We start from the raw sequence: 24,539 nt of genomic DNA, 5'->3' as shown, positions 1-24,539 counted from the left end.
CCTCTTAAGCCTGTGCTCTAGAGCCTGGGAGCTGCCACTACTGAGCCTGCCTGCCACAACTCCTGAAGCCCAGGTGCCCTGGAGCCTGTGCTGCACAGCAAGAGCGGCATTGGAGTGAGAAGCCCACGCACCACAACTACAGAGCAGCCCCCACTTGCCACAACAGAAGAGCCAGCAACGAAGATCTAGCACAGCCAAATGAATTAATTCATCAAACAAAAAATAATAATTATGTAAAAAAGAGAAGCTGCACTTGAGATAGCTTTTGAAATATGGGTAGATTCAAAGAAAGTATTTTAGTCAAGGCTTAGAAACTGTGAAAAGAGGTGAAAACTAAACATAAGCAATCCACAGCAGAGGAAGAGACAGTGGACTAGCCTAACAAATAGTGTATATTGAGAAGTAGCCAGAATAAATGTGTTGTAAAGGTAAATTGAGCTGGATCACATATGACTTTAAAATAAATTTGGATTTCTCAGGCAGATAATTTCTTAAATATACTCCAGTAGCCATGTATGGGTGTGAGAGTTGGGCTATCAAGAAAGCTGAGCGCCAAAGAATTGATGCTTTTGAACTGTGGTGTTGGAGAAGACTCTTGAGAGTCCCTTGGACTGCAAGGAGATCCAACCAGTCAATCCTAAAGGAAATCAGTCCTGAACATTCATTGGAAAGACTGATGCTGAAGGTGAAATTCCAATATTTTGGCCGCCTGAGACCAACTGACTCATTGGGAAAGACCCTGATGCGCGGAAAGACCGAAAGCGGGAGAAGTGGGCGACAGAGGATGAGATGGTTGGATGGCATCAGTAACTCAATAGACATGAGCTCTATTGAGTTGGTGATGGACAGGGAGGCCTGGTGTGCTGCAGTCCATGGGGTAGCAAAGAGTTAGACATGACTGAACTTAGAACTTCTATACAGTAAATACTCAGTGACTAAATGGATGTATTTTCTCAATAAATGTAAAGACATATAAAAACGCTAATAATGAGGTTTGTTTGCCAACAGAGAAAATAATGTCAGGTCAACAGAATTGATGAAAGCAACAGAACTATTGGTAGCATCAATAATAAGTTTCATTTTGTTGCCAGTGTGAAAGCCTATATTCAACATGTTCATGATTTTAAAAACCTGCATCAAGAAAGAGCAATTATTCTGTCTTAAGGAAACTATGAAAAAAGAACATATCTTCTCAATTCTCTCAAATTTCTATGGGTATGTGTGTGCGCTAATTTGCTTTAGTTTTATCTGGGCTTCCCTGATAGCTCAGTTGGTAAAGAACCCACCTGCAATGCAGGAGATCTGGGTTTGATTCCTGGGTCAAGAATATCTGCTAGAGAAGGGATAGACTACCCCCTACAGTATTCTTGGGCATCCCTTGTGGCTCAGCTAGAAAAGAATCTGCCTGCAATGCAGGAGACCTGGGTCCAATCCCTGGGTTTGGAAGATACCCTGGAGAAGGGAAAGGCTACCCATTCCAGTATTCTGGGCTGGAGAAATCCATGGACTGTATAGCCCATGGGGTCGCAAAGAGTCAGACAGGACTGAGCAACTTTCACTTCATTTCACTTCACTTGTCTGACTCTTTGCAATCCAATGGACTATAGCCCTCCAGGCTCCTCTGTCCATGGGATTCTTCTGGCAAGGATACTGGAGTGGGTTGCCATGCCCTCCTCCAGGGGATCTTCCCAACCAAGGGATCAAACCCACATCTCTTACATCTCCTGCACTGGCAGACCGGTTCTTTACCACCAGTGCCATCTGGGAAGCCCTTCTATGATTATATCAAGTGTTATAACCAAGGATAAAATATTATTCATAGAAATCGGTTAGTGGGCTGCAAGAAGACTGAAAATTAAATATTTAATAATCAGAATGGCCCTTTATTATTTTACCTTTCTCTAAAATCTGCATTATTATCTAACTGATATCACTTTGGTAATGAATATTATCTACATATAATTAAGGGCTTTCCTGATGGCTCAGATGGTAGAGTCTGCCTGAAATGCAGGAGACCCAGGTTCAGTGAAACTAAACAGAAGCAAGAAATAATAAGCTCAAGTGTATAAGACATCATCCTCTAAAGCCTAAGGTCAGCATGCTAAGAGTGCTTTAGATTTACAGGAAGTGCTTTGTGATTGCCTTGAGGACCATACACAAACAAACCATGACAATATTTTCTGACTTCATCCATAGGTAATATTTCACAATCTTTAGAAATACAATCAGTTTCTGGAAGTTTCTATACATTAAATTTATCTGATATCTTGAGCTTTGTAGTTTTTAGATGAAATTTTATTAACAATCAGATGACAGTTACTCTAACTGTCTTAGCTTGATTTTGCTTGCCTTAGAAAAGGACATGTTAATTTCTGTCTCAGTGACTGAGGTGACTTAGCAGCAGCAGCAGCAGCAGCAGCAACAGCAGTGACTTTGGTCAGATAAGGACACAATGAAATGCAAATTTCTAAAAAAAAACAACTAGATATACTGTAGTTTACCTAGTTTATGTAGTTTATCTGGCAGAACCATTTAGTATAAAGAATATAGACCGAAAAACCTGATTGTTTTCACTGCACCAAATTCTATGCCATAAAAATAGTAACTCTTCAGCAGTTTGATCCAGAATCTCTATCTCAAAATGAGAAAAATGGCTCAAATAATAATATGCTAATATATTTTTTGTCCATAGAGTGAGGTGGTGCTACAGACAAGGCTGTGTTTGAATTTGCTCTTAATTACTCCCAGCTTTATGCCCTAGTCTAATTGTGAGAGTGGCTGGGGAGGCTCCTATCACACACATAACCAACAGTTTTCAAACGAAACCCTCCAGCTTTCCTCAAACTGTCCTGTGGAGGAACAGAAGAGCTCTACTCTCTAATTTGGAATAATACAGAAAAATCTCACCAGCCATCCAATACCCTCGCTCTGGAAAATTCAGAGATTTTCAGGGAGAATGGACTTCTCCTCACATAATAGTGTGCAATGAAATGTTATACTGCCAGAAAAGGAACAAGAGGACAAAGTACTGGGAGAATGCAGAGCTTTTCTATGGACAGTTCGAGATTATTCGCCACAAAATCATTTTTACCCAAAAGATAACAGTCAAAGAAGAAATCAAATGCCCAAGAGTAAAAGTATCACTTTTATATTGAAAGACAGCATTTCCTTATTGACTGATAAGTAACCCAACATGTTACTTCAGTCCCAATCAAGTTTCTGATATTCTTCGATTAATAGTTCTGAGAGAGAACCAGATACAACACCCAAAGAGGCAAAAAAGAGGATTTTCTTCAAAGTGACACTTACCCTGGGCACCTGTGAGTGTGAGTGTATGTGTATGTAGGATATAAAAATAGTAAACAAATGCACAGTTATACACACTATATGATTATCTGCCTATGGCATTGTCCAGACTTTGTCAAATTTCAGTGTTCTGTTATTTTGTTTGGGGTTATGTCTCTCAAAAAGTCATCAGTAATCCTTGAAAATTATATGAGCAGTGGTAAACAGCTATCTGTTTTTCTATTGAGAATAAGTGATATAGTTGAATTAGAGCTGAAAAATTTGTTAAGAGTTATAAAGAAGTTTTTCAATTCATATAGCTTATTAGATTAAAATTAGGAAAATGTTTTCAGGATTTCAGAAAAGGAATCACTCAGAAAACTATTTGCACGACATGAACTTGCCTTAAGTTTATGATTTTAAAATTAAAATAAAAGTAGAATTTATACTAACTAAAAGACATAGTAAAGACTCAAAATGTAAAAAAAAAAAACAAACCCAAAACAGAAAATCTAGCTAGGATTCAAGAAGGATCACTTAATCTCTTTATAACAATGTCCAAAGTGAGATATTTCATTATAATGGTCATAAAGTATTAGGATGGATAGAAAAGCTGTTATTTTGAAGTAGTATTGAGGTTTCATCTTTGAAGGATAAAACGCCTAATAGCAGAAATTCAAAAAAAGATGACATGATCTTAACAATCTCTAGTTAGTTTATTATTCTAAGCTGTGCCCTATTATTTTTGTTTATGTTTGCTAAAATCATTTGCTCACAGAATGAATTTAATTATATATAAAACAAGATAGGCACAAGTGAGAATATTGAATCAAGATAATAAAAAAAAAGGAATTTTTCTCAGAATTACTTGCCCAAACCAGTAAAATATATTTGGCTTTTTCTTTATCTGATAGCAATCACAGGGTGAATTTGTTATACTGCAGTCAACTTGATCATAATTTAGAAGTACTCCCAGTAACATTGTTACCTAAAGTGATGTGATAATAGAGGGTAGCCTCCTGAAGCTAAGTTTAATACCACATTCCCTATAAAACTATTTTTCTTGATATCTATATTTACAAGTATATGAACACTTCATATAGGCAAGTGCTAAGCTTACTTGTTATAGAGAAGACTCGGACTGCTTCTCTATCCTATATTTCAAGCACCTTTGTCAAACCCACGTAGGGCGGGAGAATCCATCCAGTGATGGATTTTCATGACTGTATTCATCTCATTGCTACAAACTGCAACATGTGTGGAGTAAAGAAGGCTGTTCTATGGGGTACTAGCTCCAACAGGCAAAGCCTAAGAGATCAAGTGATTAAGATCAAAGAAACTTTGGGGTATTTGAGTTTTATGCCCCTCAGAAGCATTCAGGAGTGTGTAAGGAATGGAGGAATGGTTAAGGTTTAGTTCAAGGTTTATTTTTTTTTTAATGTTTACTTTCTCTCAGACTTATTGCATTTTAAATTTTTGAGTAATTTGGAATCTAAAATATTCAAAATGGTATTTTATCAATACCACAGAGTTAGTGAAAGAAAAATAATGATGCTATTTATAAATGTTCTTACCTTCACATCTTTGACATTCATCCTCGTTCCTTCCTTCCCAACAAAGATATCGTCAATGTCCACAAGGATATACCTGTCCAATGACAAGGTCAGCCTCTTCCCTGACAGGAAGGAGATGGCATCTATGAAGATGAGCTTGTGCAGCCAAAAGTTTAAGTTGTTGCCAAAAAGAACTCGCTGAATTCCATCATGCAGACCCAGATCCTGAATCACCGTCGCATAGAGTTGTTTGCTGGACAAGGACGAAAGGGATTTTTCTGTCTGTAATTCAGTTAAAAGCACAGGCTGGTAGGTTGAATGATTATATTGGAAAATTGTCCAGTCTTCCCCAGGAAGAGGACCTTTCTCAACCTTGGGGGCTTTGGTAATATGCAGCAAAGGAGAATGAGGGTTGATGAAACAGTCCTTTAGAGCTAGATTATTGAAAAGGTTTAATGGAAAACCTTTTAATTGTGTACTTGGTGAGCTATTTTCATTGGCTTTATGAAAACCAATTATACTAACACTGTATTCCACACAGTATTTTTCTAAGAGCTCTCGATTCCATGAGTCCATGCTGACATACTTCAGAATATTTTCATAAATAACTAAAATATATTTCCCTTTGCCATTGTCTGTGAGAGGAGGTATATCTCCCTTGCCAGGGGCAATGACCATGTGGTGCTGAAATCGGCTGGACTCCAAGATAGCAATGATATCTTGCCCAAGTTGAGAGTATTGGCTCTCCACAAACAGGAGGACAATAGGGTCAGTTTTGGATGTATCAATAGGTTTAACTGTCTTCAGCTCCATTGACCGGTAAGGTAGGATTTTAACATCAGTACATCCTGCTGCTGCAGTAGTCTCAATAAGTGTCATTTCCTGTTTATAGCCAGAGTAGAGGAAATAGGCAGAGACGACAATGCTCACCAAGCAAAAGGTAGCTAAGAGAACAATCAATGTTCGAAAACTTCTCCGAAGCTTCACAATAAGATTCATTTTTTTGAAATGCGGCTTTGGAAGCTTTTTCCAAACTACTTTCCTAAAGTGCCATCATGAATAAAGTATGAGATGGTACAAGTGCCACTTCCCAAATGTTCATGTAACCATTGCAAACCATGTAAAATGCGTGATGGGATCTCAAGCAAGTTAAAGTAGTAGAATAGTGAACCAGGAAAGAAAAAGTTGAAGAGATTTTGAATATGTCCAATACCAAAGATTGCTGTAGAGTCCTTGAAACATTACCTGAAAAAGAGAAAAAATATGATGACTAACACAAAAATAGTAATCTAAGTATTTGTGTGTATACCTATGCTGATACATAAGAAATATACATAACAAAGATAATTTTAGTGTGTTGATATGTTAAAATATTAATAGCCTAGATTTTACTATATAGATTGTAGTTGATTTTTGATGTCCTCAACAATATAAAACCCTATTTGATTTTGCCAAAACCATATTTATTTTACTACATAGATTGCAGTTGATTTTTCATGTCCTCAACAATATAAAACCCTATTTAATTTTACCTATTTGATTGCCACATATCAATATATAGAAACACAGATTGAGATCATTTTTCAAACTAGTCATCTCAAAAAAAAATGGTAAGAAAAAAGCTTTAGTGTATAACGGGTCATACCATGCAACTTTCTGGTAAACACTATATACTTATAGAATTAGGAAATCATGTATCTGCATGGGTTTAGAGCACTGGAGCATGCCCTTAAGTATGTACTTAGGTATATGTATTATAAAGTGAGAGAATGATTTTGTCTCAAATAAACAGTAATTATGGGATTTTCACTTTAGAAATATTCTTTTCTGAAGATATAGGGAGACCCTTGGCCCTCTTCAGCAAAACAACCAAAATAAAGTATTTCTTTTTCTCCATTATTAGAAGAAAAGTGACAGAGAAGCTACGGGACAAAGAACAAAATGGGAACAGGATCTTCAGAGCTTTCTAATGAAAAAGAGCCCAGAAGCATTTTCTAGATGAGAAGAAACACCGTGACATACTTTTCTCAGAGCATATTCCTAAATTTGGTGGGTATCTGTTATCAGAATTAAAATTGTTTTCCATTATTAACTTTTATCCAACAAATTGCTTTCTATCATTCAAAAGAAATATAATACATCAGTTCAGTTCAGTTCAATTGCTCAGTCGTGTCTGACTCTTTGTGACCCCATGAATCACAGCACGCCAGGCATCCCTGTCCATCACAAACTCCCAGAGTCCACCCTAAACCCATGTCCATTGAGTCGGTGATGCCATCCAGCCATCTCATCCTTTGTCATCCCCTTCTCCTCCTGCCTCTAATCCCTCCCAGCATCAGGGTCTTTTCCAATGAGTCAATCCTTCGCATGAGGTGGCCAAAATATTGGAGTTTCAGCTTTAGCATCATTCCTTCCAAAGAAATCCCAGGGCTGATCTCCTTCAGAATGGACTGGTTGGATCTCCTTGCAGTCCAAGGGACTTTCAAGAGTCTTCTCCAACACCACAGTTCAAAAGCATCAGTTCTTCAGTGCTCAGCTTTCTTCACAGTCCAACTCTCCCATCCGTACATGACCACAGGAAAAACCATAGCCTTGACTACATGGACCTTTGTTGGCAAAGTAATGTTTCTGCTTTTAAATATGCTATCTAGGTTGGTCATAACTTTCTTTCCAAGGAGTAAGCATCTTTTAATTTCATGGCTGCAGTCACCATCTGCAGTGATTTTGGAGCCCCCAAAACTAAAGTCTGCCACTGTTTCCACTGTTTCCCCATCTATTTCCCATGAAGTGATGGGACCAGATGCCATGATCTTCATTTCCTGAATGTTGAGTTTTAAGCCAACTTTTTCGCTCTCCTCTTTCACTTTCATCAAGAGGCTTTTAGCTCCTCTTCACTTTCTGCCATAAGGGTGGTGTCATCTGCATATCTGAGGTTATTGATATTTCTCCTGGCAATCTTGATTCCAGCTTGTGCTTCTTCCAGCCCAGCGTTTCCCATGATGTACTTTGCATATAAGTTAAATAAGCAGGGGGACAATGTACAGCCTTGACGGATTCCTTTTCCTATTTGGAACCAGTCTGTTGTTCCATGTCCAGTTCTAACTATTGCTTCCTGACCTGCATATATGTTTCTCAAGAGGCAGGTCAGGTGGTCTGGTATTCCCATCTCTTTCCAAATTTTCCACAGTTTACTGTGATCCACACAGTCAAAGGCTTTGGCATAGTCAATAAAGCAGAAATAGATGTTTTTCTGGAACTCTCTGGCTTTTTCCATGATCCAGTGGATGTGGGCAATTTGATCTCTGGTTCTTCTGCCTTTTCTAAAACCAGCTTGAGCATCTGGAAGTTCACGGTTCACGTATTGCTGAAGCGTGTCTTGGAGAATTTGGAGCATTACTTCACTAGAGTGTGAGATGAGTGCAACTGTGCGCTAGTTTGAGCATTCTTTGGCATTGCCTTAAATAATACATAAAAAGCATTAAAAAAAAATTTTCCCAAACTGTTTCACCACACTGGATATAATTTTCCATTATAATTTTTGTGTTTTTATTATGTTTTTAATTTGTGATACGTATACTGTAAGTTGTGTATTATTGATGTACTATGTCTTAGAGAACAAATTAGCCTGTTTACAATATGAGCTGTACATTCCATATCTTTGTAAATCTTTTGTTTATTTTTAAAATTGTTTACTTGAATAAACTCAATAATTATGCATATTATTTATTACTAGATTATTAGAGATTAGATTTTTGGAAGATTGTTAGAATAAATGATTACACATCTGAGTATATAATTTCTTCCATTTTATGTTTTTATCTTCTCAAATACATTTTTCCCTACTCAGTAATTTAAATTAAAAATATCAACAAGTTGAAAAATAATACGCCTCAGATTTTGGAAAAATATTTAAACAATCTCAAAAGTTAAGAACTTAAAAATTTTAAATTTCTACCAACATTTTTATTTTTCAGATTCCAAATATATAAATAGACATGATTTCTCCCCTTTGAAAGAGTGAACCAATTTAAAAAATCTTCCCACTGATTTCAAATTCACTTTAAAGGAAAATTAATACCATATGCCATGACTTACTAATATGCTATTATCAAATATAATTTTTAAGTGACTATTTGATTCCCCTGGAACCTTTCAATTGTTTTAAAGTTTTGCTCCTTTGAACAAATTAAATTATATTTTACTGAAAAGAAATAAAATACAGTGATATTTTATTAGGTTTGATATAAAAGATATAAAACAATTATGGTATGGTCTACCATATACTTTTATGTTTGTTTGAAAATGTTCATAAGGTAAATTCTAAAAATAAAAATCAAATTAAATTGTATAAAATAAACATTAAAAGAGATTTGAAATGTGCCAAAGAAAATTATGCAGTCTTTATCATATTTTTCCCAGACTTCTCCAAATTCAAGTATTTGATTAAAAAACCTACTTGCAGAAATGGAATCTGTTGCAATCCCACCTCCACCTTGCATGACCCCACAAAAGTAGAAATCTAATATACTTGGATGGTTTGCTTAGTATTTTCAGAAAACATTTAATCAGGTATTTGAAAAGAAACAAAGTGTGTAACAACTTAATATTTGTTAAATCCTTATCTATTCTGACATCAAAAATGTGGCATTTATTTTTGAATATACAAAGGATGAGATGTCAGTTTTGCATATTAGAACAGCTCATTCTAATATGCAATAGTAAAAAAGAAAACAAAATAAAAAAGCATATGGGACCAGAATCTGCCAACCAAAAGAATAAAATTCAAATGTGACATTTATTTAACATTAATATGTTCAGAGTTAGAAGAATGATAGATGCATATTACCACCACTGTGTGTATGTTTGATTCTGCACTTCTGTGTCTGTTTATCAAATGAGTTATATTTCTCATTCAATCCACTTGTTCATTCTTCCATAGAAAAGATTCACCAGTTAAGGTGAGGAAGGCTGGACAACAGAATATGATATAACAAAGAAATTTACTCATGTTCTATGCCTGAGTAAAGAAATGGTATGGTATTGTTTGGGATGCTAAAGAAACAAAGTGTATATATCTGGGAAGGGGAAAAATCTCCAACTTAGCCCACTTGGTTCTTTTGGCTGGACTAATCATTAAAATGGGGGAAAAAAAAGCAGGAGAAAATCAAATTTACTTTCACATGTATGGAGGTCTCATAGATACAGGACCTAAGAAGTGAACAAAGCATGCAGCTTTTAGGCAAAGAACAATACATTTGAGAAGAATTGACAAGACAAAGAAACGGTCTTGGGTACTATTTAGGGAAGAATTTAAGCAGTTTACAAAGCCTTCTCCACCCTGAATTTCCAATCTCTGATGATAAGGATGTCTCCCTACCTCCTGGGGCAAGGAGGATACCTTTCACATGGGATTACTTCCTAATTTCTGGAGACACTGGAGAGGTAGAGTGTTCTTGCACTGTTATTTCTTAAGTAACTTAATTCCAAAAAATCAATATGCTCAGTTGTGTCCAACTCTTTGTGACTCCACAGACTGTTCAGTTCGGTCGCTCAGTCATGTCCGACTCTTTGCGACCCCATGAATCACAGCATGCCAGGCCTCCCTGTTCATCACCATCTCCTGGAGTTCACTCAGACTCATGTCCATTGAGTCCATGATGCCATCCAGCCATCTCATCCTCGGTCGTCGCCTTCTCCTCCTGCCCCCAATCCCTCCCAGCATCAGAGTTTTTTCCAATGAGTCAACTCTTCTCATGAGGTGGCCAAAGTACTGGAGTTTCAGCTTTAGCATCATTCCTTCCAAAGAAATCCCAGGGCTGATCTCTTTCAAAATGGACTGGTTGGATCTCCTTGCAGTTCAAGGGACTCTCAAGAGTCTTCTCCAACACCACAGTTCAAAAGCATCAATTCTTCAGCACTCAGCCTTCTTCACAGTCCAACTCTCACATCCAGACATGACCACAGGAAAAAACATAGCCTTGATTAGACGGACCTTAGTTGGCAAACTAATGTCTCTGCTTTTGAATATACTATCTAGGTTGGTCATAACTTTTCTTCCAAGGAGTAAGCATCTTTTAATTTCATAGCTACAGTCACCGTTTGCAGTGATTTTGGAGCCCCAAAAATAAAGTCTGACACTGTTTCCACTGTTTCCCCATCTATTTCCCATGAAGTGATGGGACCGGATGCCATGATCTTCGTTTTCTGAATGTTGAGCTTTAAGGCAACCTTTTCGCTCTCCTCTTTCACTTTCATCAAGAGGCTTTTTAGCTCCTCTTCACTTTCTGCCATAAGGGTGGTGTCATAGACTGTAGCCAACCAAGATTCTGTCCATGGAAGTTTCCAGGTAGGAATACTGGGATGAGTTGCCATTTCCTACTCCAGGGATTGAACCCATGCCTCCTGTGTCTCCTGCATTGGCAGTCAGATTCTTAATCTGGGGCTTCCCTTGTGGCTCAAGCGGTAAAGAATCTGTCCTCAATGCCAGAGACCTGGGTTTGATCCTTGGGTTGGGAAGATCCCAATATTCTTGCCTGGAGAATTCCAGGGACAAAGGAGGCTGGCGAGCTAGAATCCATGGGGTTACAAAAAATCAGACACCACTGAGCAACTAACACTTTCAATCAATACACCACTTTGGAAAATTAGGGGATGGTCCACCCCAAGCTCCAGCAATATATATTGACCTCTCCCCCTAGGTTCTGGCACAGAACTCCTAAATTCCTTGTAATTTCCTGGGTGATATGAGTCTTTTGTTCTAGTGATGCAATACCAAGCTGGACCCTGTGGAGCTCTTGGGCACAAAAGCATTTGTGTATTTATTTGATTAGAAGAAATAGGCTTCATTTTGACTCCATGACTTTCCCTGAGTTCCAATGGGCAGGCTCAAGCAGTTGTTAATTAAGGAAGGGAGGGGATGCAGAACCATGGAGAAAACAAATCAAGAGAAACAGTAGTGCAACCCTGGGGCAAGGCCCTGTTCTACATCAATGGATATCAATGGATATACAATGGATTATCTTTAAACTCTTTTGCAGGTACTAAAACCCCACCAGATGGGAGAAGTTAAGGGGTAATGAGGTCATGCTGCCGACAAGCACGTGGACCCCAGACTGACTGGAACCATTAGACGGATGATGCTGTCTCCTATTTGCCTCGCCACCAACCAGTCAAAAGAATGTCCATGAGCTGATCACGCTCTCTCTTTGGAAACATTCTCACTCATTACAGTAAAACTTCTCATGACCCTCTCCAAGTAAGGACACACAGTTTTGAGGACATTAACCCACTGTACCCTACACCCCTCTTCACTTTTCCTGGCAAAGCAATAAAGCTATTCTTTCCCACTTCACCCAAAACTCTGTCTCTGAGATTTGATTCAGTGTCAGGATACGGAGGTTAGATTCAGCTTCACCCTCAGGACCGTGCAGCCCTCACCTATGTATCGCTTCATCTAGCTCTTCAACTGTATCATTTATTACATAATAAATGAGTAAAATTAAGTAGGTGTTTCCTTGAGTTCTCTCAGTTGTTCTAGCAAGTAATCAAAGCCAAGGAGGGGGCGTCCTGGGAACCTCTGGTGTATAGCCAAGTAGACAGAGGCAGGACTTGTAACTGGATCCGAGTTGAGGAGCAGTCTTATGGGACTGATTCCTACCTAACCTATGGGGTCTGTGCTAACTCCGGTTAGAGTCCAGTTTGAATTGTAGGACACTAGCTAGTGTCCTGGGCTTCCCAGATGCGGCTAGTGGTAAAGAACGCCCCTGCCAATGTAGGAGACATAAGAGATGTGGGTTCCATCCCTGAGTTGGGAAGATCCCCTGTAGGAGGTCATGGCAACCCTCTCCAGTATTCTTCCCTGGAGAATCTCTATGGACAGAGGAGCAAGGCAGGCTACAGTCCACAGGGTCGCAAAGAGTTGGACATGACTGAAGCGACTGAGCACACATACCCAGCGAGTGTCACACTCAAAGCACTGCTTGGTATGGGGATAAAAACCTCACACACCTTGTATCAGAAGTGTTATAAGTGTGATGGTACTATTAGAGTAAAAGAGAAACACACAGGAGGAAAAGTAGGTTTTCTATACACCTATCTGGTATCATGACCCTTAAAAAGGAAAAAAAAAAGACAATGCCTGAGGAACACTGAGAGACACACATATGTTAAATGACTCATATAAAATTAATATTCTTTTAAGGATAATAGTAAAGTCATTAAAATGCTGCTCCAAAAATCCAGAATTACATGGAGTGTTTTATGAAGGAGTCTAGGTGATAGGCTAAAATTTTATTTTACCTTAATACAATGCATTGTGAAGGATTAATCTGAGGCCAGGTAGCAACAATCAGGCTCACAGGGGCACTCTGCCCGCTTTCCCTTCTACCATGATGTTGGGCTTTCCTTACAATATGAATGGACACATGTGGATAACTGAGTAATTGCATCTGCGAAGCACTATTTCCTTAAGCACCACACCAAGAAAATTAAATAGGTTTTGATCCCAATTCTGCTAAATCTGCCTTTTACATTTCCAAATAAGTCTATTGTTAAAAATTTGGAGAGGGAGACCTTCTCATTACTTTGGCAACAATCCAGCTATGTGATTCCTATACATATTTTGGTGAGGGGAAAAAAAGGTGGGGAGGTTTATAGGTACTGCTTTCTTTGTTCTCGTTCTTTTCTTTCCTCCTTTTTTTAAAACTTCTAATCTTCCAAGTGTGACATCACATCAATAGTAGTGGAATATTTACCAAATATCTACCAGAATTTCCTTCTTTTAAAATTGGATATTATGAAGAAATTACTGTTCTGTGTACCTATTTTTACATCACTGTTTGACTCATTTCCACACTGTGTTTATAGATTTTCTAAAATACAGTCTGCAAAATCCATTTCCCTACAGGTCCTCAATTATCGTAAATTTTTACTAATCTCTGGTAGCAGCAGAGAAATCAGTAAACAAAGCGACTGCAGGTACTACTGTAGTCACTGTGAATTTTGGCAAGAAGGAAATTCAGAAGTAAGTTAGGGTCTAGGATTAGCAATGATTATACACGTGATTATTTCCTTCTTGAAGGTGATCTGATGAGATCTTCAAAGAGACTCAAAGTTCAGCTGAAATTGAAAAAAGGAGAAAATATTTACTGGCATTTCACGAGAAGCTGCTGTTTGCCAGTCATTATTCTACGTTCTTGGCATTCATCGGCCTGTTTAGCCATTATTAATCTATTTTTAAATGAAGAAACTGAGATTTAGAGGGTATCAGAAAAGACTAAGCTACATCATGATTTGTGATGCTAGAGTTCCATTTTCTCAACATAGCACTTGTTAAGAAAAATCAAAATTAAGTTAGATGAAACCAAAACCTTAGCAGTTACCATAATGAAGTAATTTCAGATATCAGCAAGTTTTATTTAAACTTTAAAAATTCATATATTCAAAGTTAAAAATATCTAGTGCAAATGCAGAAAATGTCTAGAAGTGAATTATTAATAGATCAGTTTAAAAGAAGCTGTATTATAAGTTGTGATGACATAAGAATTGCAATAATTTGATCCCTTTTGACTTTTCATAATATATAGAGGGGGAAACATATTTTATCAAATACCTCATTTCTACATGTTTCGTGAGATTTTTGTTTGACCCTTAAGATTATAATAAACAACTTATATTTCATATACAGAAGTGTCTTTAATTAAAAACTGTGTTATATAAACATTTAACAATTTATTCAAATACATTTATTAATTGTACTTTCACTCTCTAGGGGAGAATTCCAAAATTTGTAATTATATTCCAAGAGAGATATTCTTTTTTTTTCCAAAGTATAGGTCAGCACTATATAAAGAAAAATGAAATAGATCAGAATAGAAATACAGATATACTTCAGGGGTAAAGGTAAGTAGTGCTTTAAGAAATGTTTGTTGTTGGGGGGGTGTGTGTCTTGTGTGTGGGGGTTGTGTGTGTGTGTATTAGTGTTCTGGATCCTGATGTAAGATTATTTTCTATTCTGAGTCAGGGTCAAAAGGTTTTGAGTAACACTACTTGAGAAGGAACAGCTAATCCAAATTATTTAACCTGATTTTATAAATAACACAGAGGTTTTAGCTGAAGATTCCAAGTGATTCCTGAAAGTATCCATTATTGATTTAACCAAACTTGAGACTAGGAACTGATTGATAGCACATACTTTGGTCACTTGGTACTCTTTTCAGCATCCAGGACACAAAATATTACGACATTATTTTTGGTAACAACCATAGCTTCATATATAACTTTTCAGATGAACGTACAAAGTGATGAGTAATGATTATATTTAATCAGAATCAAAGAAGCATGTTTATTTTATCCTTTTCTACAATAAAGATATTTTCTACCCTTGTAAATAACCAGTTGACTATTACCTAACTCATATTTTCTTGAGTTCAATGATATACACTTACTTTAATCCTCAAAGTGTGCATTTTTATCACCTAAAACTCCTAAAAGTGTAATTTCAAATGTAATGATACTATTACTACCACTGTATTATATTGTAACATCATATTATACTAGGTACATAGCTCTGAGCTATCAGTCACATTCACACTTCAAAAGCTTATGAAAGCAACTCAGTAAATAGCAAATGTCAGGTGATTTCTCACCTTTTCCTATATATATATATATATATATATATATATATATATAGTGCTTATTTACCATTTTCCTAGGACTTGTTTTCTAAAGCAGAGAAACAATACAATTTTTCAAAAAGAAAAATCTATTTGTATTAAAGTCAAATTGCAAATATGTATTTATATTTATTTTATTTATTAGAAAAACATGGGAACTTTGAGAAGAAGGAAAATATTAAGTGTATACTTATTTGGATTTGCCACAGCAGATTTCTAGATATAGTAGCAGAAATGCTATCTGTGACCAAGTGGGGTGAGTAAGTAATCATTATGTAAAACTCTGTTTCATATTTATATTCAAAATTTCATGATGATTTTTGCTTTTAATAATATCTCCAGTATGGTCCAGGATTAAATAGAATTAAACAGTTCTGGCATGCCTGTATCTTTCCTAAAGGCTCCAAAAATCCAGACAACTCCCTTAGAAACTTGGGATGACTTTGGATAGATCTGTGGCATCTGTCTCATTTTTGTCGATATTTGGGGTCTCCAGGCAAGAATACTGTAGCGGGTTGCCATTACCTTCTCTAGGGGATCTTCCCGATCCAAGGATCAAATGTGGATCTCCTGCAATGCAGGCACATTCTTTACAATCTGAGCCACCATGGAAACCCTAATATTTATAATCGGACACTTAAAATAAAACTAGGACTGGAAAGGCAAAAAATCAATTCAGTTTTGGATATGCTCCTGTTTTCTCTGTAAGATAAGAAGCAAAGGCATTCATCCAACATGCATTCAACACAAAAATCTACCAACTTTTATCAAGAGCCTACTATTTTTTTGGACTTCTCTGGTGGTCCAGAGGTTGAGAATTCGCCTGCCAGTGCACGGGATGTGGGTTCGATCTCTGGTCAGGAGAGATTCCACGTGCTGCAGGGCAACTAGGCCCAGGCGCCACTGCCACTGAGTTTGTGCTCTAAAGCCTGCAAGCTGTAACTATTGAAGCCCGGAGCCTGTGCTCCACAACAAGAGAAGCCGCTGCAATGAGAAGTCAGTACACCGACTGCAACTAGAGAGCAGCCCTTGCTCCCTGACACTAGAGAAAGATTGCACAAGACCCAGCACAGATGAAAATAAATTAATTCAATTTAATCAAATAAAAAAGAAACTTAGGGCTAAGTGATCAGTTAACTAAAGCCAAAAAGGAATTATTTTATTAAAAACAGTCTATTTTTCAAGTAGTCAGGTATCTTCAAATTCAGCTCTGTATCATCTCATCAGTAAAGAAATAAACACACCTGCCTGACTTTTGCTTTCATCTGTTTTTAGTTTCTTTTCTTTACTATTTTCCTTTCATTTCTAATGTCTTTATTTATTTTTTTAAACAGTGGATTTAAAACTTGTGCTAATGGATTAAATGTGAAGAGGGGGGCCATTAATCAGCCAATCTAATGTAACAGCATTTCCATTTCCTGTCTCCACTTTATTTTCTCACCATTTAAACGATTTATATGGGTGCTACAAAAGAAGAGTGAAGAAATACGATGTCATGGTATGTTTGTTTAGATATAATCTTAATTTTCTCTCAAAAGTAGGCTCCTCTTCTATAAATTGTTGTGATCAGACAAGAAACATAATTTTTATTTTAGCTTTTAAGTTAAAATTATAGCTTAAGTTGTTATAATAAATGGGAAACATGATTGAGAAATTCTTCTAATACCCATCTTTTTTTTTTTCAATTCCACTCCCCTAATTTATAATATTGTGATGATTTCAGTAACTTTGTAAGCCAAGTAGACTCACCACCTAATTCCTCAATTTACATTGTGCTTAGTCACTCAGTCCTGTCCAACTATTTGTGACCCCATGAACTGTAGCCCGCCAGGTTCCTTTTCCATGGGGATCTTCCCAAGCCAGGAATCAAATCCAGGTCTCCTGCATTGAGAGCCAATTCTTTATCATCTGGGCCACTAGGGAAGCCAAAGAAAACTGGAGTGTTTAGCCTATCCCTTCTCCAGGGGATCTTCCCGACCCAGGAATTGAAACGGGGTCTCCTGCATTGCAGGCAGATTCTTTACCAGCTGAGCTACCAGGGAAGGCCCAATTTATGCTACAAAGAAAATAGAAACTCAGGGATACATTAACGAAACATTACCCAGGAAACCAAACTAACTCCCATCAATGTTTCCCAAATGTAAGAATCACTTTGCTTACTTGCTTCCTGGTTCTGTGGAAAATGTATATCTCTTACAAAGTTATTATTTTTCCTTTTGCCCCTACCTATTTTCTAGAACGTCAACCTCTCTTTTCTGAGAATATAGTTGAAAACTGGCGATAATCATTTTAGTAATTCATTATAAATAGCATTTGCATATATTGTCTGGTAATTACAATATTTTAATATCTCAATGGCTTTAGTTGCCAACATTTGTTCACTAACTCAAGTCTATCTGCCTGGCCTGCGTTTATTTGAAAGATTCAGTTCAGTTCAGTTCAGTTGTTCAATCGTGTCCCGCAGCATGCCAGGCCTTCCTGTCCAACACCAACTCCTGGAGTTTACCCAAACTCATGTCCATCAAGTTGGTGATGCCATCTCAGCCTCTGTCGTCCCTTCTCCTGCCCCCAATCCCTCCCAGCATCAGTCTTCTCCAATGAGTCAACTCTTTGCATGAGTTGGCCAAAGTACTGGAGTTTCAGCTTCAGCATCAGTCCTTCCAAAGAATACACAAGACTGATCTCCTTTAGGATGGACTGGTTAGATCTCCTTGCAGTCCAAGGGACTCACAAGAGTCTTCTCCAACACCACAGTTCAAAAGCATCAATTCTTCGGTGCTCCGCTTTCTTCACAGTCCAACTCTCACATCCATACATGACCACTGGAAAAACCATAGCCTTGCCTAGACGGACCTTTGTTGGCAAAGGAATGTCTCTGCTTTTTAATATGTTATCTACATTGGTCATAACTTTCCTTCTAAGCAGTAAGTGTCTTTTAATTTCATGGCTGCCTTACAGATATAATTTTCTTCACAAATCTGGATCACTCTCATCTTCATATAATTTTCTATCACAGTTACCCTCCCACTCCAGCCCTAGCAACTGTCTTAATTTTTCTCTCCACCTTTAGAGCCAAACTTTCTGAAAGTTTTCTCTTGCAAAATTTTTCATCTTGTAATTCCTGCTCTTTACATCTTGAATCATTTGCAGTACTGGATGACCCATGTTGTTTTTCCTATTTCTAAGTTTGACCAGCTCTATTTCGCTTTTAAAAGTTGAGTTTAGATAAACCCATGTCAAGAAAATCAGTCTCCCTCCCATGCCTTGCAAAAGTTAGTTTATATAAGTTTCAATTTAATTATGCATGAATTTCCATGAAGCAGGGACTGTGAATTTATTCAGAATGGAATCCTCAGCACATTGTAGACCACCCTGTTGGCAAAAACTATTCAGTGACACTTCAAAGTGGCCAGGCCAACTTTATTTAGGACTGCTGTGACAGGTATAGGCACCACTGCAATGGGCAGAGAGATGGGCTCAACTCCAAATGCAGTATGGGCAACTAAGAATTTGGGCTTCCCAGGTGGTGCAGTGGTAAAGAATCTGCGTGACAATGCAATAGATGCAGTTTCGATCCCTGGTTGGGGAAGATCCTCTGAAGTAGGAAACGGTAATTCACACCAGTATTCTTGCCTGGAAAATTCCATGGACAGAGGAACCTGGTGAGCTACAGTCCATGGGATTGCAAAGAGTCAAATGAGACTAGGCACACACACACACACACACACACACACACACACACACACACACAAGAATTCATAGCCAAGGATCAGAGTCGAGATCAGTGGATGGAAAATTGCGAAAAGGAAACTATACGTAAGGGAGATTTCAGCTAAAACTACCTAACAGCATTCTTGTTGAAGGCAGGCTACGGTTATCAGCCTTTGTCTGTGGTATGGTAGAGGATGAGGAACCTGATTGGACATTGAGAGTGATCAAATATCGAGGGTGGGGAGTCTGATTAGATTGAGTTATCAGGATTCTGGCTAAAACTAGATTTTGCAAGAAAATGCGAACCTGGGAGAAGGTTCAGAAGCCTGCTTAGAGTTTGGTCACGCAAAGTGACTTTGTCACTTGTATGAAACAACAACTTTTTCACATTTTGCATATGTTAACTTTTTTCTCTACCCCAAGGAATAACTCAAATGCTATCTTCTCCAGAAACCTGTGGGTTGGGAGAGAAAGTCTGAGCTTCAATTTTGTCCTTGGGAACCTAAAGAAACTTAGCTGTTTATCTTTCTATTTCCACGTGTTCGTTACATTTTTAACAATTAAAAGAATACTTCAACTAATTTTTATAACACAAGTAAAGTTACTATAATACTAGGAGATAAAGCATTATAATTCATCCTTCATAAAGCTTACAACTATAATAAAATGTAATATAATTTAAAAAGTAAAATATTAAGAATTTATTCTCAATCTAGTTAACCTTTTTTTATAACACGGCCATACAAATAAGTTAACCAGTTATGTTTGCCATTTGTTTTCCTAGGATTCAAGATGTAACCTAAATATTAGTATATTACATTTACTTGAAAAGGGAAAAATAAGACATTTTTTTAAAAATGTATTATTTCTTACTTCTAAACTTGAATCTTCTATCATTTTCAACACTAGAGGGCGATGTGTTCTTGCTTTTATTATAAAAATAGAACCACAGCACTTCCTCTCTGTTGACAGCTGAAATGCTAAGTAGCTGATTACAGAGTGCACAGGTAACTGCTTTCAGGACAAGCATTTTGCTGTTGACATTGGGGAAACATCAGTGATTCTTAAGATTAAAATACCAGTTACGCCACATTTCTATGCCAAATACATTTAGTTAATTCATACTTGAAATAAAAACAACCAATATTATATTGCTTATATGATTACATTTCCAAATTCTTATTTCTGTTTTTTCATTAAATATATTTTTTTGCTGTTGTACCCAAGATAAAGATAAATGAAATATCACCTGTTCTTAACATCTTACTAATTTTTGCAAACTTTTAAGATCTAAATCTTTTACTTAAGGGAACAAAATTATAATGTCTGTAATTCAAAGATGTATAAAAAATATTTTGCCACATCTTGCTTCCAACTAACATTTTCTTTAGGATATACAAATTTTATTTCTTAAATGGGTAGAATGCTATACTTTTTGTGTGAAATAGAGTTACCATTCAGTTTTACATTCCTCTACTATTCAATCTTGTTTGTGCCATAATTCCACTGGACCCCAAAACACAATTTCTGAAGATTTGAATCTGCTTAAATGATTACCTCTTTTTAATAATCTTAAAAGTAAATAACATAAGATAAATGGTAATCAAAACTTAAATACAAAAGAGAAATGTGAATATAATGATTTAGGTCATCTCCCAATTTACTTTACTTTTCAGTTCTAGGTGGAAATATAAAACATAAGAATTTTTTCAAAATAATTTAAAATTGTGGTCCCAATTTCTGTTTAAAATGGAATTGTGATTTATTTGAAAAGATTTCTAGATACCAACTTCTAGTGATCCCAGTTATATCTTAGAATTATATTATGTGTTTTCATTATAATTTATCATTTAGCTGAGAATCAGTAAAAGATACCCGTTCGTATATAGTTGCTGATGATTTGAAAGACATTGAATCATTAGGAGGTTGTCCATACAATGAAATTAATCATCTTGAGTAATATGTACAAACATAGAACAAAATTTGTTTCTGCTCATGTTTTGAGACTTATCCAAAGTTATTTCCATAAATTAGTCATTAAAATTTGTTAAAGTATAGAGACTAAGAAATGATGTTCAGTATCATAGAATATATCATAAATGAGTATTGAATCAGATGGTAACATAGTTTACAAACTATAATTGGAATGCGAACATCAAGATGATTGAAAATGCAATTAAAAATAGTTCTTAATTAGATTTAGTCACATCATTCAGCTCAAGTCATAGCCAAGGCCACACATACACATGCATGCACAATGCAAATCATAAAAGTCCATTTTGGAAAAGTGGCCACAGACCAAATATTGCAGAATCAGCAACATCTCTGTCAAGATTAAGATCTGGACAGTTCGCTATGAACTGCTGCTATTGATGTCTCTGGATCATGGATACAGATGAAGACACCCTAACCTATAGGGAATCTGTTCTATACACTTTCAGTTGGCTGAGAGAGGCTGGGAAATAATTATCTGATATCTAATGTGAAGAAGTTGGAACTTCTATGATCATGAATTTTTTAAACATAAGAAGAGTTCAAATTGTTGAACAGAATGAAGATAAAATAATTGATAAAATATAAATTAAACTAAATGACCTTAAAATATGAAATGATAATAAATTTTCATGGGACTGAAAACAAAATCAGAGACAATTGAAATAAATAAGATCAATAGAACCAATAGAACTCAGAAGGGAGTAAATGGAGTAAAAATGTTCTAAGAACCTTGTATTAAGGTCATGATATTAACTGACCTAAGACATTGTTAAGTACACATATTTTGATTTCTAATGAAACCAATATAGAATGTATATCTCCAGAACTAGTAGAGGAGAAATAAAGAAGTGCTAGAAAAAATATTTAATTAAAAAGAATAAGAGGGGAAAAAAAAAACCTGAACAGGTGTGACTAATGCAAAACAAAAAATATTTAGGTCAGTTTATGTTACTAATCAAACTGCATGCTAAGTCACTTCAGCCGTGTCTAACTACTTTGGACTCTCTGGGATATAGCCCATCAGACTCCTCTGTCCATGGGATTTTCCAGGCAAAATTACTGGAGTAGCTTGCCATGCCTTTCGCCAGGGGATCTTCCCTGACCCAGGGATCAAACCCTCATCTCCTGCGTTTCTTGCACTGCAGGCAGATTCTTTTACCACTGAGCCACCAGGGAAGCCCTGATAATCACATTAAATATAAATAAACTAAATTATCTTTTAAGAACAAGATTGACAGACTGACTTGGAAAAGCTCACAAATCCAAATATATGTTATTTAAAAGTGACACATGAAAGAATGTGTGAAAGTAAACATCTGAAAAAAGATACATCAGAAATATATATATTTTTAATTTTTTTAATTTTTTTTTTTTAGTTTCATATCACTGATGTATTTTTGGTAGGGTTTTTTTTTTTTTTTAGTTTTTTATTTTTTAAATTTTAAAATCTTTAATTCTTACATGCGTTCCCAAACATGAACCCCCCTCCCACCTCCCTCCCCACAACATCTCTGGGTCATCCCCATGCACCAGCCCCAAGCATGCTGCACCCTGCGTCAGACATAGACTGGCGATTCAATTCTTACATGATAGTATACATGTTAGAATGCCATTCTCCCAAATCATCCCACCCTCTCCCTCTCCCTCTGAGTCCAAAAGTCCGTTATACACATCTGTGTCTTTTTCCTGTCTTGCATACAGGGTCATCATTGCCATCTTCCTAAATTCCATATATATGTGTTAGTATACTGTATTGGTGTTTTTCTTTCTGGCTTACTTCACTCTGTATAATCGGCTCCAGTTTCATCCATCTCATCAGAACTGATTCAAATGAATTCTTTTAACGGCTGAGTAATACTCCATTGTGTATATGTACCACACCTTTCTTATCCATTCATCTGCTGATGGACATCTAGGTTGTTTCCATGTCCTGGCTATTATAAACAGTGCTGCGATGAACATTGGGGTACATGTGTCTCTTTCAATTCTGGTTTCCTCGGTGTGTATGCCCAGCAGTGGGATTGCTGGGTCATAAGGTAGTTCTATTTGCAATTTTTTAAGGAATCTCCACACTGTTCTCCACAGTGGCTGTACTAGTTTGCATTCCCACCAACAGTGTAGGAGGGTTCCCTTTTCTCCACAGAAATATTTTAATTAAAAGAAAACTAATAAAGCTATATAAATATCAGAAATTTAGATATAAGGCAAAAGAGTTACTAGAGATACAGAGATCACTTTAAAACAGTAAAAAGTTCAGTTCACTAGAAGTCATTAAATTTAAATTTATGTGCATCTAATATCATGATCTCAAATATATAAAGTAGAAATAAGCAGAACTACAAGCTATGTAGTCCAATTATAGAGAATGAATTTATGACATATGCCAAGAACTCACTGAAAAATCAGACAGAAGATTAGCAAGGTTAAAGAATACTAATAAACACAATTAACAAATTTCATCTAAAAGACATACTTAAACTATCATAGTCAACAGCTGTAGAATGCATATTGTTCTTATAGATATTTACAAAAATTAATCACACTGAGTCCTAAAGAAAGTCTCAATAAATTTCAAAGAACTAAATATCATATAGAAATGTACTATAACTATGATGTAATTAATCTAGAGACTAATAACAAACAACTAGAAAATTCTCATATATTAGAAATCTAAGAAACATAATTCTAAATAACTTAAAGCAAAGAAAAAATGAATATATACTTATGTTACAAATTATATCCAAAATAACACATATGAAAATTTGTGTATTAAGCTATCATAATAGACAAATTTAGAGTCTTAGAAGCAGGTACACATAAAAAGTATGAGCAAACAGTCTTCAAGAAGCTAGAAAATAATAAAATAATAACAAAGATGGTAGAAGAAAAGACATAACAAAATGGGCTGAAGAAAATCAGATAAAATACAATGTTTGTTTTAGTCACTCAGTCGTGTCTGACTCTTTGGGACCCCATGGACTGTATCCCCACCAGACTCCTGTGTCCATGGGATTCTCCAGGCAAGAATACAGGAGTGGGTTGCCATTCCTTCTCCAAAAATACAGTAAAAATATCTAAAACCTGATTCTTTTCAAGAGGCTGACAAATTTGACAAACATTAAAAGGAGATAAATCACTTATAAGCTACAAGGATGAGAAAGAAAGTAACTTTTCCTTCAGACATTGAAAAGATATGAGAACATTATTTAAGACTTTTAAAAATACTTTTTTTTTTTTAATTTTTAAATTTTAAAATCTTTAATTCTTACATGCATTCCCAAACATGAACCCCCCCACCTCCCTCCCCACAACATCCCTCTGT

The 24,539-nt window shown here is 36.4% G+C and overlaps 1 protein-coding gene across 2 annotated transcripts in view; it reads right to left on the bottom strand.

The window, feature by feature from the left end:
* Positions 1–24,539, bottom strand: part of LOC101112819 (N-deacetylase and N-sulfotransferase 4) — a 343,774-nt gene that overhangs the window by 294,179 nt on the left and 25,056 nt on the right. For both annotated transcript variants that reach the window (XM_027970794.3, XM_060417521.1), the window contains exon 2: positions 4,860–6,083. In XM_027970794.3, the coding sequence (XP_027826595.2) occupies positions 4,860–5,837 (978 nt within the window). In that variant the 5' untranslated portion in view covers positions 5,838–6,083. The remainder of the gene's footprint in view (positions 1–4,859; positions 6,084–24,539) is intronic.

The sequence above is a fragment of the Ovis aries genome, chromosome 6 (assembly GCF_016772045.2).
Source record: "Ovis aries strain OAR_USU_Benz2616 breed Rambouillet chromosome 6, ARS-UI_Ramb_v3.0, whole genome shotgun sequence".
Lineage (NCBI taxonomy): Eukaryota > Metazoa > Chordata > Mammalia > Artiodactyla > Bovidae > Ovis > Ovis aries.
The sequence above is the reverse complement of the archived record's forward strand: the minus strand, read 5'-3'. Positions and strand labels throughout refer to the sequence as shown.